The 16,661-nt window shown below is 44.2% G+C and overlaps 1 protein-coding gene across 1 annotated transcript in view; it reads left to right on the top strand.

The window, feature by feature from the left end:
- The first annotated feature begins 263 nt into the window (after positions 1 to 263).
- Positions 264 to 16,661, top strand: part of LOC134586525 (cytochrome P450 2K6-like) — a 55,196-nt gene continuing 38,798 nt past the window's right edge. The window contains exons 1-2 of the mRNA XM_063442084.1: positions 264 to 469; positions 5,740 to 5,902. Of these exons, the coding sequence (XP_063298154.1) occupies positions 293 to 469; positions 5,740 to 5,902 (340 nt within the window). The 5' untranslated portion in view covers positions 264 to 292. The remainder of the gene's footprint in view (positions 470 to 5,739; positions 5,903 to 16,661) is intronic.

Here is a 16,661-nt window from a genome sequence, read left to right as displayed (position 1 = left end):
TTTGCAGCATTGTATAATTTTGTTATCCAGCCCCTTATTCATGTGCAGCAGTCATGCTCCCCCTTCCTAAGTTTTCCACGGGGAAACTATTCCTTCCTAATCTTGCTGCTCTGTAGTGACAGTGTGGGAGGTGCCATCCCTGTGTATCATTAGACAGGGTGTGTATGGAAAAACATCAAACCATCTCAGAACTTGCATTAGTGGGATATTTTTTGCTTGCTGTGTTGAATGCGATTATACAACCCACTGGAATACAGAATAACAAGCTATTATAGACATTGTGACATCCAAAATGGATACTACATATTTAATAATATTGGCAATGATATGCATATTAACACTTTTATTTCTTTACAATGTCTTGTGGGACTGGACACCACCAAATTATCCTCCTGGACCCAAACCTTTACCCCTGATTGGAAATCTAAACATTCTGGATATAAAGAGACCATATTTAACACTAATGGAGGCAAGTAATCACGTATAAATATTATGTTAAGGAATTTATAGTGTTATGTAATGTCTCTATTTCCATGGAGAGGGGGAGGGAAAGACAACATTTTATTTTACTAAAGAGGGAAAAAAGTTACAAAAATTTTAATAATCTCAATATATAAAAGTTTGACATTGAGAAAGATGCATATAAATGTTTTTTTTATTTCTATTATATATATATCAACAAATATTTACTATCACAGGAGTATGATCGCAGTGGAGTGTTAATAATGTCATCGATTCCTGAATGTGTACAATCATATGAGTGGGGTGCTCATGGGGTGAGCCCACATTTTTACAGTTATATGAGTGTGGTGATCATGGGGTGAGTGCATGTTGGCACAGTTTTAGGAGCGAGTTGAACATAGGGTGAGTGTAGCATACATTAAGCATACATTGGATGTATCATTCAGTCAACTGCTAATTCTTCGAGTTTACATCTATTCATGGAAATAAAATGGAAAAAAGCAACCATCTTAAGCCATATTTGGGATGGGCACCTGGGACACTAGGGTGATGTGCTGCACAGGATCCAGACAACCAGGCCTACAGACAATTGTGTGATCATGGTAGCTGAAATCCATTGCTTAGGTCAGTAGGTGGGACTCTGGTCAGATCCCACAAAAGTAAAAGTTTTATTTAATTGGTCTGTCATCAGGACCAAAAATTTACAAACTGTGCACATCAGATACGACTCATTAATTCATTATCGTGGACTTACATATTTCAGGTAGACTTTCTGTGGAAACCAGGTTATCCTTAATGCTCAAATGGAAGAAGTACTTGAAATTGTGCATAAATGCCCTACAAGGAATTACAGAATGTGCCAATTACACTGAAATACGTGATACTAATCCTAATACTTTTCTACCAGTTTCCTTCTTAATTGTCCTATCTGTTTCCATTCACTTCCCCAAATTGTTAGCTATGTATAGCCAGTGGGAGGCCTCATATGAGATATTGTGGCAATATGTTCTAATTCATTACAAATCCGCTCTTTGATCCAAGAAGTAATTAGGAGTGTTCTCCCTTCTACTCCCCAGTACTACTACTCCCCTCTCTTTCAGCTGTTGCCAAATCATATAAACAATTCATTATGAACAGGCACGCACACAAGTTAGATGACATGAGAATTTTATTAACAAAAGCAAAAAGCAAACCAGCCAAATTAGGGTGCTCACTCAAAAGATGCTATTTCTCCAAGGACCTAAATAATCTATAGACAATACCAAAGGAAGAGCACAACCATACTGATAGAAAATAAACATTATTAATTGGGTCTAATAAAAAGAGGTATCCCAAGATACAAACCAGCAAAAGGACAATCTTGGTAATAATATCACATTACAGAGAGTTACAAAATGTATCAAAATTCTCTATACATAGCAAATAACTACAAAAAGAAGAAATGCTAATCCAGATACAAATTTGATTAGTTATCCAGAAAGAGCAACCCAACAAATTCCTTTATCAAAACAGCCTCATAAAAGGCATTATTGCTGAAATGTTGGGGGCTTCTTTTTGATTGTTCTCCCTCTACTCACTACGTCTGGCATTTTTCCTCTTAAGGTATGCATGATTTGTTGGGCTGCTCTTTCTGGATATCTAATCAAATATGTATCTGGATTAGCATTTCTAACAGACATGTATCTGTAAACAGACGAGTTGGATGTACAGGAACAGAGGGATTGAGGGCCCTGCTCAGTGAGCTTGCATGCTAGAGGGCATGGGGTATAGTGACACAAAAGGTTAGGGTAGGGTAGGAAAGTAGTTTGCTAGGATAGTATTCATTGAGGGCTTAGTGTTTTGTTTTGATGACAGTTTCAGGAGAGAAATCAGGGTATGGGGAGGGAAAGCTGTTCAATGCTTGTTCATGTGATGTACATAAGGATTCTTTTAAAAAAAATATTAGCTTTGCTGAGAAAGGGCAACAAATATATGAGCAAATAAGGAATTGCAATCTATCAGATGACATTAATAAAATAAAGACTTGATCTAAACTGGTTTTGTTTTGCATGATCATGTGCTTTTGAAATAACATCTTGTTTCAAGTGTGTATTCTGACTTTGTTTAATTATCTGGTATTTTTTTTCTCAAAACAAACATCTTCTTTTTGTTCTTTTTTCATGTGCCTTAATTATATTTTTAAGCTTAATAGTTTTGTTTTGGGTTTTTTAAAACAAACAAGTCTCCTCCAAGGGTTAGAATTCCACAAATAGTTCACCCATAAAATAATGAAGTAAAGAAATAAAATATGTTAACATAAAAATGTTTTAAAAGGTGTATTCTTTAAAGAAAAAAAAAAGAAGTCTTTGTATACATACAACATTTTTATATACCTGATTTTGAAGTCATGCAATAAATACAGAGTACATATAGCAAAACAGATATAAGCGTATTTAATCTGGGTTTGGTAAATTCCTCCCACCATTGGAACTTGGTGAGGACTTTGACTTTATTCCGAAAAGACTGAGCTCTGGAGAACCCCCTCACGTGTTTGGCAGATTGTATTTATACACAAATACAAGCAAGAACAAAACAATACTGACACTATTGGATAAAAGTCCCATCAGGTCTGTATGAGAACAATGCCAAATAATCTAATCTAAGCATCTTGTTTTCTTTTGGTTTCTCACTCATGCTCTCTTTTCTATATCAAATGTGATATTCAGTCTCACGATGTTCATAAAAATGATATAAAAAGTTCCATCTATGGCATGACAATATATTGAGTGACTACTTTTCACAACAGAGAAAAATATCTGTTCTGATACCATACAAATGTAGTTATTGGGGCGTGGCAGGGAGCTCAATGGAGACAGAATTGTAAGGCTGTGCTTTGGACCGGTGGCATTCTACTGCAAGTTTCCACAGCTTAAATCCCCACAGTAGCAAACATTAAGATAAAGAACACTGCAAGAAACCTTGAGAGAGGACCTATCTTAATTAGACAGAGATAGAAAAGCCAAGGTTCAGGCTATCCTAGACCGAATCGCTATTTGGAAGAAAAAGCAGATCAACTTTGAAGGCAAAGTGGCAGGGCACAAATTTAGTGACTGCCGAAATAAACACATATCAGAGGTAACAGCAGCAGTAAGTCATTTGAGGGGTAGAAAGGTGGATGCTGGAGAAGGACAAGGAGGCCAGCATCTCGAACCACTTCTTTCCAAAATGGTTGTATAGTGGTACACATTCACAAAGTTTGGAACATGGTGCCCTCCTCCATCCCATATCTCCAACATAGAGATGGTATAGACTTATTTATTTTATGTAGCCTACTGGGCATTCAGTACCAGTGGTATACCAGATTGCAGTAGCCCCAACATGTTGGTAGGACTTGGTGGTAGCTAACATCAGCAGACGGAATCCCTCAGATGTAATATCAGGGGGTGGTATTAGGAAGTGGTATTAGAGATTGGGATTTAACACTAAAATAACTATCAGTGTGTTAGTTAATGAAGACCAGGAAGAGGCAGCATTTTTAAATAACTAGTTTTACTCAATATATATATATATATATACATTTGTTTTCCTCAGTATATATTTATATATATATATATATATATATATATATATATACATATATATAGACTGAGGAAAACTAGTTATTTAAATATGCTGCCTCTTCCTGGTCTTCATTAACTAAAACACTGATATTTATTTCTAATCTCTAATACCACTTCCTAATACCACCCCATAATCTTACCTCTGGGGTATTTCATCTGCTGATGTCAGCTACCACCAAATGCTACCACCATGTTAAGGCCCGTTGCAATCTGCTTTACCACTGGTACCAGTTTTAGTTGTTGTAGCACCGTATCTTGAGTCATCCAGTCACAATTGTTTTGCAGGTTTTTTTCCATATATATTGCCTTCTTTTAGATCAAGATTAAAAACATGAGAAAGGCTGAACTCGTTAAACACATGTCTCATTTCATCCTCTGTAAATGTATGTACATTTTGCAATTAGGATTTGGATTATAGGTAGGATTAGTGGTTGGATAATAGGAAGGACAAGGGTTGGATTATGGGTACGATTAGAGATTAAATTAGGTGTTGGATTAAAGTTGGATTAGGGGTTGTGGAAATTGGTTAGATTATGTGTTGAATTATGGATATGATTTTTGGTTGGATTAAGGGTTGAATTATAGCTTGGAAGTCTAGCTTCTCTGTTGAGCAGTCCAAATATTTGTACTGTATGAACTTGCACATTCTGCTCACCCCAATCAAGTCAATCTTCTTTCCTTAAACAGTCCTGGTGTGAGTGTATTATTATTATACTTATTATTATTATTATTATTGTGATTTATATAGCGCCAACAGATTCCGTAGCGCTTTACAATATCATTAGAGGGGGGATTTAAATATAAATAGGACAATTACAAGAAAACTTACAGAAACGAAGGGTTGATGAGGGCCCTGCTCAAACGAACTAACAGTCTATAGGAGGTGGGGTATAAAACACATTAGGACAGGAAACAGCAGTCAAATTAGGTGGGAATGAAGCAGAGCTGGAGGAGAGAGTAGAGAGCTGCCCATTAGGAGAGAGCAAGAGACAGGTATGTGAAGTAGAGGTTAGTCTGGGAGGCCGTAGGCTTTCTTAAAGAAATGAGTTTTAAGGCACTTCTTAACTTATTGAAGACTAGGGGAGAGTCTGATGGCAGTAGGCAGGCTATTCCATAGGAAGGTAGATGCCCGCAAGAAGTCCTACGGGTACGAGTAGCGGACAGAAGAAAGTCACGGGCAGAGCAGAGAGACCGAGAAGGGGCATACCTATGGATCTGTGAGGAGATGTAAGAGGGGCTAAAATTATTCAGTGCTTTATAGGTATGGGTTAGCACTTTGAATTGGCTGCTATAGTATACAGGAAGCCAATGTAAGGACTGACAAAGGGGTGAGGTGTGAGAGGACCGACAAAAGAGGAAAATCAGTCTGGCGGCAGCATTCTTTACAGACTGTAGCGGGGCAATATGGCTATTGGGAAGACCAATTAGGAGAGAGTTACAATAGTCCATGCGAGAGATTACTAGAGCATGGACAAGCTCTTTAGTAGCATCTTGTGTAAGAAAGGGGAGGATGTGGGCGATGTTTTTGAGGTGGTATTGGCATGATTTGACAACAGACCAGATGTGAGGCTCAAAGTTGAGGCCAGAATCAAAAGTAACACCAAGTGCACATTACGTTATTCTAAACTAGATGAAAATTTTGCACAGAATAACATGATTTTGTTTTCTTCTCTTTCAGCTGTCTAAACACTATGGATCAGTGTTCTCCATACAGATGGGAATGAATAAAATTGTAGTTTTGACTGGATACGAGACAGTTAAGGATGCTCTAGTGAACCATGCTGATGAGTTTGGAGAAAGGGCAGATTTTCCTTTAATTCACAATATTGATAATGGAGCAGGCAAGATAAACAATATATAATTTATTATTCTATGGTTGGGAACAGAGAGTGGAAACATTGTATCCTAAACGACAAACTTTCATATGAAAAGAAAGAAAGACCTTTGTATACATGTTTAACTTAAAATAATGCATTTTCAGCGATCTTTGTGCCATAGGTAGTCAGATTAACTTAAAATTAAAGGAACTTTAGTTACTTTAACAACTTCATCTTTTTGAAGTTGTTGTAGTCCCAACAGTTCTGCCCCAGTCCTAACCCCCAAGACCCTTTATTTCATTAACAGAAAGCTTTGCAGTGTTAAGACCATGCCTCAAAGCATTCTGGGTATGAGAGCTGACATGAGCAGTGCCATCACTATCAACCATAGAGAATCATTGGACGCAATGATTTTCTATGGAGTAATCGAAGGTGCACCATGATGAGTACTGCACAAGCAAGTGGCTTCCATGTGATCCAGTGGAATAAGCTGTGGCTAGGGAATTGTGGGTTTCCATTCATGAGAGCTGTGAGGAAGGGAAATTTTAGCAAGTTTGGAAGGATGGGAGCAGTAAAATCACTCTAAGTGTCATAGACGCAATTGTTTCCACTGGAACCTCTGTTGGTGCAGCTCTGGGGGACATCCTTGGAACTCCCCATTTTGCCTGTTTGAGTCTGGCGGCCTTGCTTACCATGCATGGCATGTGTGCTATAGGTTGCCAACCCCTGTTGTATTATTATTATTATTATGATGTTATTATTTATATAGCGCCATCAAATTCTGCAGCGCTTCACAATGGGTGGACGAACAGACATGTAGTTGGAACCAGACAAGTTGGACACACAGGAACAGAGGGGTTGAGGGCCCTGCTCAATGAGCTTACATGCTAGAGGGAGTGGGGTAAAGTGACACAAAAATGTAAGGATAGTATTAGACTAGTGACAGTTGCAAGAGAGGAATCAGTTGGGAACTATTAACAGTTTAATTGATACTCTTTTATGAAGAAGTGGGCTTTTAATGGTTTTTTGAAGGAGTGGAGACTGGGTGAGCATCTCTCGGAGGAGGGAAGCAAGTTCCACAGGAATGGTGCAGCCCTCAAGAAGTCTTGAAGGTGAGCATCAGAGGTGGGTGTATGGACAGAAGATAGACGTAAGTCTTCAGCAGAGACCTAGATGGGACATACTTGTGTATGAGGGAGGATAGATAGGTGGGAGCAGCATTATGTAGGGATTTGAAAGCAAGAACCAGAATTTTAAATTGAGCCCTATATCTTACAGGAAGTCAATGTAGGGACTGACAGAAGGGTGAGGCGTGGGAGGTGCGGGCAGACAGGAAGATGAGCCTCGCTGCGGCATTCATTATGGACTGTAACGGCGCAAGTTGGGAGCACGTAAGACCACTGAGAAGTGGATTACAGTAGTCAAGGTGAGAAAAGAGAGTTGAATGGACCAGCACCTTAGTCGCATCTTGAATCAAGTAGGGTCGGATGCGCGCCATGTTTTTGAGATGGAAACGACAGGATTTGGTGATAGACTGAACATGAAGCTTGAAGGAGAGGTCAAAGCTTGAAGCTTGAAGGAGAGTCAAAGAGGACACCTAGGCAGCGACCCTGAGTGGTGGAGCTGATGGTAGCACTGTTGACTTGGAGGGAGACAGACACAGGAGTAACAACACTTGAGGGAGAAAAGACCAGAATTTCAGTTTTGGTCAAGTTTAGTTTAAGGAAGTTGGCAGCCATCCAGTTAGAAATAGCAGAGAGGCAGTCAGAGACACTAGTCAAGAGGGACAGGGAGAGATCAGGAGAGGACAGGTAGATTTGTGTGTCATCTGCATAGAAATTTTATTGGAGGGGGGCGTGGCCTGGACGCCGAGTGAAATGACAGCATAGACGGTGAGCTCCCCGCTGGCTCTGCTTAATTCCTCGCTGAGCTGCATGTCGGATCCTGAAATGGGGAAATCACACAGGGTAACACAAGCCGCCAAGTCTGCTGACACCATGAGGGGGTCCCCAGCCCCGTCAGTAAGGCAATACCTAACTAAGCCGGCCGACCTTGCATCACAGGCCTCCAACGATTCAGAGGCTGCGGACTTCACTCCGACACCTACCTGGGGAGGGGAACCTGCCCCACATGGCGCACTAGCGATGCCTCCGGAATGGATGCAAATGCTCAGCAACCTACCGACGAAATCAGACTTAAGAGAGGCAAATAAAGCCCTGCAACACTCCATTACGGAGGAACTGCACGCAATGAGGGAGGACCTGCAAGTCTCACAACTGGAGGCGGACACCGACCATGTGCAAACAGTGCAGATGGTGAACTCGGACGCCATAACTAAACAAGCAGACCAACTCCGACAGATGGCTTACCACATCGAAGACCTCGACAACAGAGGCAGAAGACAAAATATTAGAGTACGGGGTATTCCCGAGAGCACATCAAACTCAGAATCAGTGAAGGAGATCCTGACAGGCCTCTTCAACAAAATACTCGGAAGACCAGAGGCCTCCACCATAGAGTTCATTAGGGCACACCGAGCTCTCCGCCCTAAGGGGACTCCAGAAGATCCCCCAATAGACATTATATGCTGTTTGGCCAGTCCTACAACGGGCCAGGGAGATGGACGGGGCACTGATTCAACTATTCCCAGACCTCTCCCCAGCGACACTGGCCTACCGCAGGGCCATGCGCCCACTTACAAGGATCCTACAGTCAAACAAACACCATTACCGCTGGACTTTCCCGACTGGCTTACAAATTTTCATGCCGACAGGCCCCTTCCTGGTGTGGGAAGCAGACGATCTGCCAGAGCTGACCCGGGAGCTGCAACTTCCCCCGATCCAGATGCCATGGCCGGACCCACTGGCCTTTTACTTACCAGCTACAAACGCTCAATTACTCCAGCCGAGACCGCAAAGACAGCGACGGGGCCGACAACAGGCGATGTGCCCGTCCGGGGCCTCAGTGTAGACCACGAGGCATGGTGCTCAGGCCCCCGCCGGGGTCCAGGACCCATCCACACCTCGGGTAACACCGCCCCTTGACACCCAGACACCATGCTCCAGATAATCCCAGCACCCACCAGGTTCTCCCGATGCCAACCTGGCACAAGAAGGAGGGACGGGTCTGGCCTGACCCCTGGTGACTCTATGCCAATACAAAAAGAGAAGTCCTGCGCTTAAGCAGCAAGGACTACAACACACATCAGCCCCAATATATAGTAAAAACCAAAGAAAAGAAAATGTTACTTGCGCTTTCTCCTTAATCCCTATGTATATTTAGACAAATGGAGGTCATTTAGTTGCTCCAATGGCCATTGGAGGGAATGCCCGCCTGCCAACGTCAAGGCAGACCCCCCTAAGCGGGTCCTAACACTGACCCTTCAGCCTGCTTCCTTGAGCTTCTGGCAAAGATATCTTTAATGAGACAGAAAGGGGTATTTTTTATATACACCCCTTTACTTATTAACCCTTAATAGGGAACACATGGGATGGGTAGCAGCATTGTAACCAGGCTGTGTGATGCAAAGTAAATACAAATACAAAAAGAGAAGTCCTGCGCTTAAGCAGCAAGGACTACAACACACATCAGCCCCAATATATAGTAAAAACCAAAGAAAAGAAAATGTTACTTGCGCTTTCTCCTTAATCCCTATGTATATTTAGACAAATGGAGGTCATTTAGTTGCTCCAATGGCCATTGGAGGGAATGCCCGCCTGCCAACGTCAAGGCAGACCCCCCTAAGCGGGTCCTAACACTGACCCTTCAGCCTGCTTCCTTGAGCTTCTGGCAAAGATATCTTTAATGAGACAGAAAGGGGTATTTTTTATATACACCCCTTTACTTATTAACCCTTAATAGGGAACACATGGGATGGGTAGCAGCATTGTAACCAGGCTGTGTGATGCAAAGTAAATACAAATACAAAAAGAGAAGTCCTGCGCTTAAGCAGCAAGGACTACAACACACATCAGCCCCAATATATAGTAAAAACCAAAGAAAAGAAAATGTTACTTGCGCTTTCTCCTTAATCCCTATGTATATTTAGACAAATGGAGGTCATTTAGTTGCTCCAATGGCCATTGGAGGGAATGCCCGCCTGCCAACGTCAAGGCAGACCCCCCTAAGCGGGTCCTAACACTGACCCTTCAGCCTGCTTCCTTGAGCTTCTGGCAAAGATATCTCTAATGAGACAGAAAGGGGTATTTTTTATATACAGCCCCCTGGACTTACAATGCTGGTGGACCACCGGAGCTCCACATATGCACCCTGGGGACTGAGACGTGCTGTCCTACCGGGAGGCCGGAGGGACCTTGCACCGGCGGTAATGTTTTCCCTGGTAGCCTTAATCCCTATGTATATTTAGACAAATGGAGGTCATTTAGTTGCTCCAATGGCCATTGGAGGGAATGCCCGCCTGCCAACGTCAAGGCAGACCCCCCTAAGCGGGTCCTAACACTGACCCTTCAGCCTGCTTCCTTGAGCTTCTGGCAAAGATATCTCTAATGAGACAGAAAGGGGTATTTTTTATATACAGCCCCCTGGACTTACAATGCTGGTGGACCACCGGAGCTCCACATATGCACCCTGGGGACTGAGACGTGCTGTCCTACCGGGAGGCCGGAGGGACCTTGCACCGGCGGTAATGTTTTCCCTGGTAGCCAGAACTGTGAGGGCCGCGAGGCCATGTAGGGGGGACCCGGGGCAGTGGGAGGATGGGGGGTTGCTGGGGGTCTGTGCCCCGGCTGGGTCGGTGGTCCCCCTCCCTGATGCGTGACGACCCGTGTAGGAGAGTACGTGGGGAGGGGTGCCTCCGGCCGGGCTGGGGGGGCCCGGGCCCTCGGAGAGGGAGATGTAGGCCGTAATGGTTGGCGCATATGGGCAAACTTAACAGGGGGGGTAAATCTGAAGTGGGTGGGGGAGAATGGGCCCCGCGGGGGCAATGGGTCCACCGTGCATGGCAGAGATAAGGCTCTAGTGTAATACCTGTTTTCTTTAATTTTTAAGCAAAAGTTCCAATGTTTAAATGTTACCTGGTTACTATATATCCCCCCACAAACTCAAATCTCCTGAACCACTAGAGATTCGACATGCAACAAGGCTAAATGGCCCTAGGGCTAAGTTTTATGCAGCGAGGGACACATGCACACGATGAGCCAATAAGGGACGGCATAGGAAGTGAAACCCAGGACTCAGGGGACTGGTGCCACAACAGTCCTCACACTCACAAGCGCAGTTAAGAGGCTCGTGACCTCCCTCGACCCCCGACAGGAAGGGGCAACCAACCCCGAGCAGGGAGTCACCTCACGCCCCTGGTGGGAGGGTTACTAGCCCTTCTCTGGCAGCCCACGTCCTAGACAGCGATCAGACAGACGCTGGTTCACTACATACGAACTACCTACCCCTCCCTTTTCCATAGACTACCTCCTCCAGACCGACATCCTGGGGTCCCCTAAGGGAACTGACATGTCACTACGCCAAGCAGACCTATGCATCACCACTATAAATGCAAGGGGTCTAAACAAACCCGAGAAACGCACGAGCGCCCTGAGAGACTTCCATAAATCCAGAATAGACGTGGTTTACATCCAGGAAACGCACTTTAAAGAAGGGCTCCGGCCTAAAATGACAGACCACAGATATACCAAGGGATACTATAGCGAATACAAGACAAGCAAAGCGAGAGGGGTCGCCATACTAATTCATAAACGGGTACCATTCCACGAAGCAGAGACCAAGACGGACCCGGACAGACGATATTTGTTCCTGAAGGGCACCATAGCTGAAACCACATATACATTTGCAAACATATATGCCCCTAACCAACGGCACTATAGGTTCCTAAACCGCACCCTACGCAAACTACAAACCTTCACGGAGGGCATATTGATTTTAGGGGGGGACTTTAACTTGTCCAAGCACCCTAAATGGGACTCATCCTCCGGGTCATCCAGGGTCCCGACACAACACCTAACTCTCATAAAAGCCTTTCTAAAACGCTCACAATTGATAGATTGCTGGAGAGCACACCACCCAGATGAAAGGGACGACACGTTCCTGTCCCAACCACACAACACATATTCACGACTAGACTATTTCTTCACAACACACCCCCACCTAACCCTGGTGAAGACAACGGAGCTGGGAACAGCAACGTGGACTGATCACGTGCCGGTAACGCTCACTCTCTCCTCACCATTATATAGACCCAGGGCGTCCAAATGGAGACTGAACGACTACATGCTGTCCCTACCAGACGTCCTGACGGAGACGGATAAGATACTGAAAGATTACTTCACGACTAACACACCAGACCAGACATCGCCCACATACATATGGAAAGGTACATAAGTGCGTGATAAGGGGCCACCTTATACAAAAGGGGTCTTGGCTAAAGCGACAAAGAGAGACGCGCATTACGACATTAATACAAGACATACAGACAACAGATGACTCTAACAAAAGGGACAGCGTCCCCACACACCAGGCCAAGTTGCTCCAGTTGAGAAGGGAATTGTCTACACTCCTGAACGCCAGACACCACAGAGAAGCAGCAAGACAAAAATAATTTTTTGAGGCTAACAGCAACAAAAGTGGAACACTGTTGGCGAGAATGCTGGCCAAACGTAGACAGCAGACATATTGTCAGGGTACCTGAGGTCTCTACCTCCGAAAGAGGTAGAGACTTAGCCGTTCATCCATCCGGACGGTCTGATTTCCCCCTTCCTCGCGGTTTATCCGGTCATGCAAAGCCGGCCGCGAGGGAGTGACTCCCTTTTATAGCATGACGTCCGGAAGTCGACGTCAGGACGCCAACCCGGAACGACCTGTCACTCAATTGCTTCAGGACCAATCAGGACGCCTTGGAGGCGTGTTTACTTATCTGAACAGGGCATTTAACAGTGCTTCTTTCATTAGCTCATTGCCCTGTCGTGGTTCTAGCTTGTTCTAGTCACTCAGTGCTCGTGTATTCTAGTTATCCCTTTTGGTTTTGACCCGGCTTGTTTGCTCTACTCTGCTTATCTCTGTTACCCTTGATTCGGCTTGTCTCTCACTTACCTGTCTTCTGTTACCCTCGACCTCGGCTTGTCTTTGACCATTCTCTACTGTACTACTTACGTTAGTCCGGCCATTCTAAGGTCCGGTATACGTATCTGGCTACTGTTTGTACTCTGCGTGTTGGATCCCTGTCCCGATCCTGACATTACGACAGGGCCAATGGATCCTGCAAGTACAAACAGTCAGCTTGCTTCTCCTGATCCTAGGTTTGAAGCCATGGATCACAGAATGGATCAGATGGCGCTAGCGCTACAGGCGTTATTATCTCGTGCCAATAACCCACCAGAGGAGATATGTACTACTCCTATCTCTCCTGTAAGTTCAGGCCTAGAGGTAGCCACAGTAGGTGCTTCTTCTCGCATTACCCCACCAGTACGTTATGGTGGGGCTCCTGAGAAATGTCGTGGTTTTTTAAACCAAATTAGCATCCACTTTGAATTGCAACCTCGCTCCTATCCTACAGATAGGGCAAAGGTAGGATTTATTATCACCTTACTCATTGAGAAGGCTCTGAGATGGGCCAACCCACTATGGGAGAACGATAACCCGTTAGTATATAACTATAACGCATTTGTAGCTGCTTTTAGAAGAACGTTTGACCCTCCGGGTAGAAAGGTTAATGCAGCCAGATCACTGTTGCGCCTGAGACAGGAGAACCGAACACTTGTGGATTATGCACTAGAGTTCAGGTCTCTGGCGTCAGAGGTCAAGTGGAATGAGCAGGCGTATATGGATGTATTTTTGAATGGGCTATCAGATGTAATCCTTGACGAGGTTGCTACTAGAGAACTTCCTGAAAATCTAGAGGATTTAATTTCATTCATTTCTCGTATAGATGAACGTTTAAGAGAGAGACAGAACACTCGAGAGAGGAACCGGAGACCTTCCTTTAGGTTAGCCCCCGCATTTCCCAGCCCTGACTCCACGGTCTCTCTGCTTCCTGAACCTATGCAGATAGGCTATACCCGCCTCTCTGAGGAGGAGAGACAGCACAGGAGAAGGGAGGGGTTATGTATGTATTGTGGAGCCAGAGGTCATTTATTCTCGAACTGTTCTAACCGCCCGGGAAACGCTCGCACCTAAGTTTCTCTAGAGGACAGGCCTTGGGTGTTTCTATTTTGTCCTCTACTCCTAATTATAAAGATCACAGGCTTCTGCTACCAGTTTCCTTAACTTGGGAGAAGGAAGTAGTAAAGGCTATGGCGTTGATAGATTCCGGAGCTGCTGAGAATTTTATCGACCAAGCCTTTGCCACTAAACACAATTTCCCATCCCAGTTAAGGGAGACACCCTTGGCCGTTGAGGCCATAGATGGTAGACCACTACTGGACCCTGTTATCTTTCGTGAGACCATACCCATTAACTTAAATGTTGGTATCCTACATGTGGAGAATTTATCTCTTATGCTCATTTCGTCCCCTTCTGTTCCCATAGTTCTGGGGTATCCATGGTAACCCTATTATCGATTGGGAATTAGGGGAGATACTCTCGTGGGGCCAGAACTGCCAGGAGAGGTGTTTACGCAAGGTTTCTCCATTGGCTAATATTAACACACATGGTAGTCCTACTCAGTCCACAGAAAAGCAGATACCGTTCCTGTACCAAGACTTAAAGGCAGTATTCGACAAGAAGAATGCCGATTCTTTACCTCCACACATGTCATTTGATTGTAAAATTAAGCTTCTACCTGGGACTATGCCCCCGAGGGGTAATGTATATCCTTTATCTGTTCAGGAGAACTCTGTTCTAGAGGAATATATTCGTGAGAATTTAGAGAAGGGATTCATTAGGAGGTCTTCTTCCCCTGCCGGGGCTGGGTTCTTTTTCGTTAAGAAAAAGGATGGCACGCTGAGACCTTGTATTGATTACCGAGGCTTGAATAAAATAACTATCAGAAATGCGTATCCTATCCCATTGATTACCAAGTTGTTTGATCGTCTTAAGGGCTCCAAAATCTTCACCAAGTTAGATCTCAGAGGGGCATATAATTTGGTGAGAATCCAGCATGGACACGAGTGGATGACGGCGTTCAATACCCGGTATGGCCACTATGAATACACAGTTATGCCGTTTGGACTTTGCAATGCTCCTGCAGTATTTCAAGATTTGATTAATGAGGTACTTAGGGAGTTTCAACATGATTGTGTTATTGTCTACCTGGACGACATACTGATACACTCTAGGGAGATTGAGACTCACCATAGACAAGTCAGAAAGGTATTACACAAACCGTTACACCCTTGTGGGTTCTTCTCTAAGAAATTATCTGGGCCTGAAAGCAGATATGACATCGGCGACAGGGAACTGTTAGCGGTCATTAAGGCTTTAAAGGAGTGGAGACATTTACTAGAAGGGACATTACACCCTGTTACTATTTTAACAGATCATAAGAACTTGTCTTATATTGGGGAGGCTAAGCGCTTATCCGCCAGGCAGGCTCGTTGGTCCTTGTTCCTCACTCACTTTAATTATGTACTTACTTATAGACCTGGTTCTAAGAACTCTAAAGCCGATGCTTTGTCTCGTCAATATGAACCGTTCACTATAACTGAGCCAGTCCTTTCCTCCATAGTTCCTAAGGGTAATATCATCGCTAACACGAATCTCAGGATTCACTCTCCGTTGCTTGCCGAGATCATGAAATTTCAGCATCTTGCGCCCAAACAGACTCCTGGGGATCGACACTTCGTTCCTGCCACTCTCCAACTAGAAGTATTACGCTGTTTCCACAACAGCAAGGTGGCTGGACATCCTGGCATTCGCAAGACGTATGCTCTGATCTCTAAAGATTTCTGGTGGCCTGAGTTACGTAAAGATATTAAAGAATTCATCGGGGCATGTGAGGTTTGTACCAAGACCAAGCAACCTCATTCGCTTCCATGCGGATTTCTGCACCCTTTAGAGGTTCCTGAAAAGCCATGGTCCTGTTTGGCTATGGACTTCATTGTTGATTTGCCTGTCTCTAAAAAGCAGACTGTTATCCTCACTGTGGTGGACAGATTTACTAAGATGGCTCACTTCATTCCCTTACCTAAACTCCCATCTTCGCCCGAATTAGCGGAGATATTCGCTAGGGAGATTTTCCGTTTACATGGGATACCTTCCCAAATTGTATCTGACAGAGGTTCCCAATTTGTTTCCCGTTTTTGGAGATCCTTCTGCTCTCAACTAGGCATCAAATTGAATTTCTCTTCTGCCTACCATCCTCAGTCCAATGGAGCTGCTGAACGCACCAACCAAAAGGTTGAACAATATTTACGTTGTTTCGTTTCTGAACACCAGGACGATTGGGTCGGTTTGATTCCTTGGGCGGAGTTTGCTCACAACAATCTCGTCTGTGATTCTACGCATTCTAGCCCCTTCTTCATGAATTATGGCTTTCATCCTTCCATTCTTCCTTCGGAGCCCTCTTCCCAAGGGGTACCGTCGGTGGATGTCCATGTTGCCAATTTAAGGAAGTTATGGGACCAGACTCGACAAATTCTTCTGCACAATTCTATGCTGGTTAAAAAACACGCTGACAAACGTAGAAGGGCAGCACCGGTGTTTGTTCCAGGCGATAGAGTATGGTTAAGTACTAGAAACATTCGGTTAAAAGTGCCTTCCATGAAGTTCGCTCCTCGCTATATTGGACCTTACAGGGTACTGACTCAAATTAACCCAGTTGCGTATCGTCTAGCTTTGCCTAATGCCTTACGCATTCCTAACTCATTTCATGTTTCCT

Source organism: Pelobates fuscus, chromosome 2 (assembly GCF_036172605.1).
Source record: "Pelobates fuscus isolate aPelFus1 chromosome 2, aPelFus1.pri, whole genome shotgun sequence".
In the NCBI taxonomy this organism is placed as follows: domain Eukaryota; kingdom Metazoa; phylum Chordata; class Amphibia; order Anura; family Pelobatidae; genus Pelobates; species Pelobates fuscus.
The sequence above is the reverse complement of the archived record's forward strand: the minus strand, read 5'-3'. Positions and strand labels throughout refer to the sequence as shown.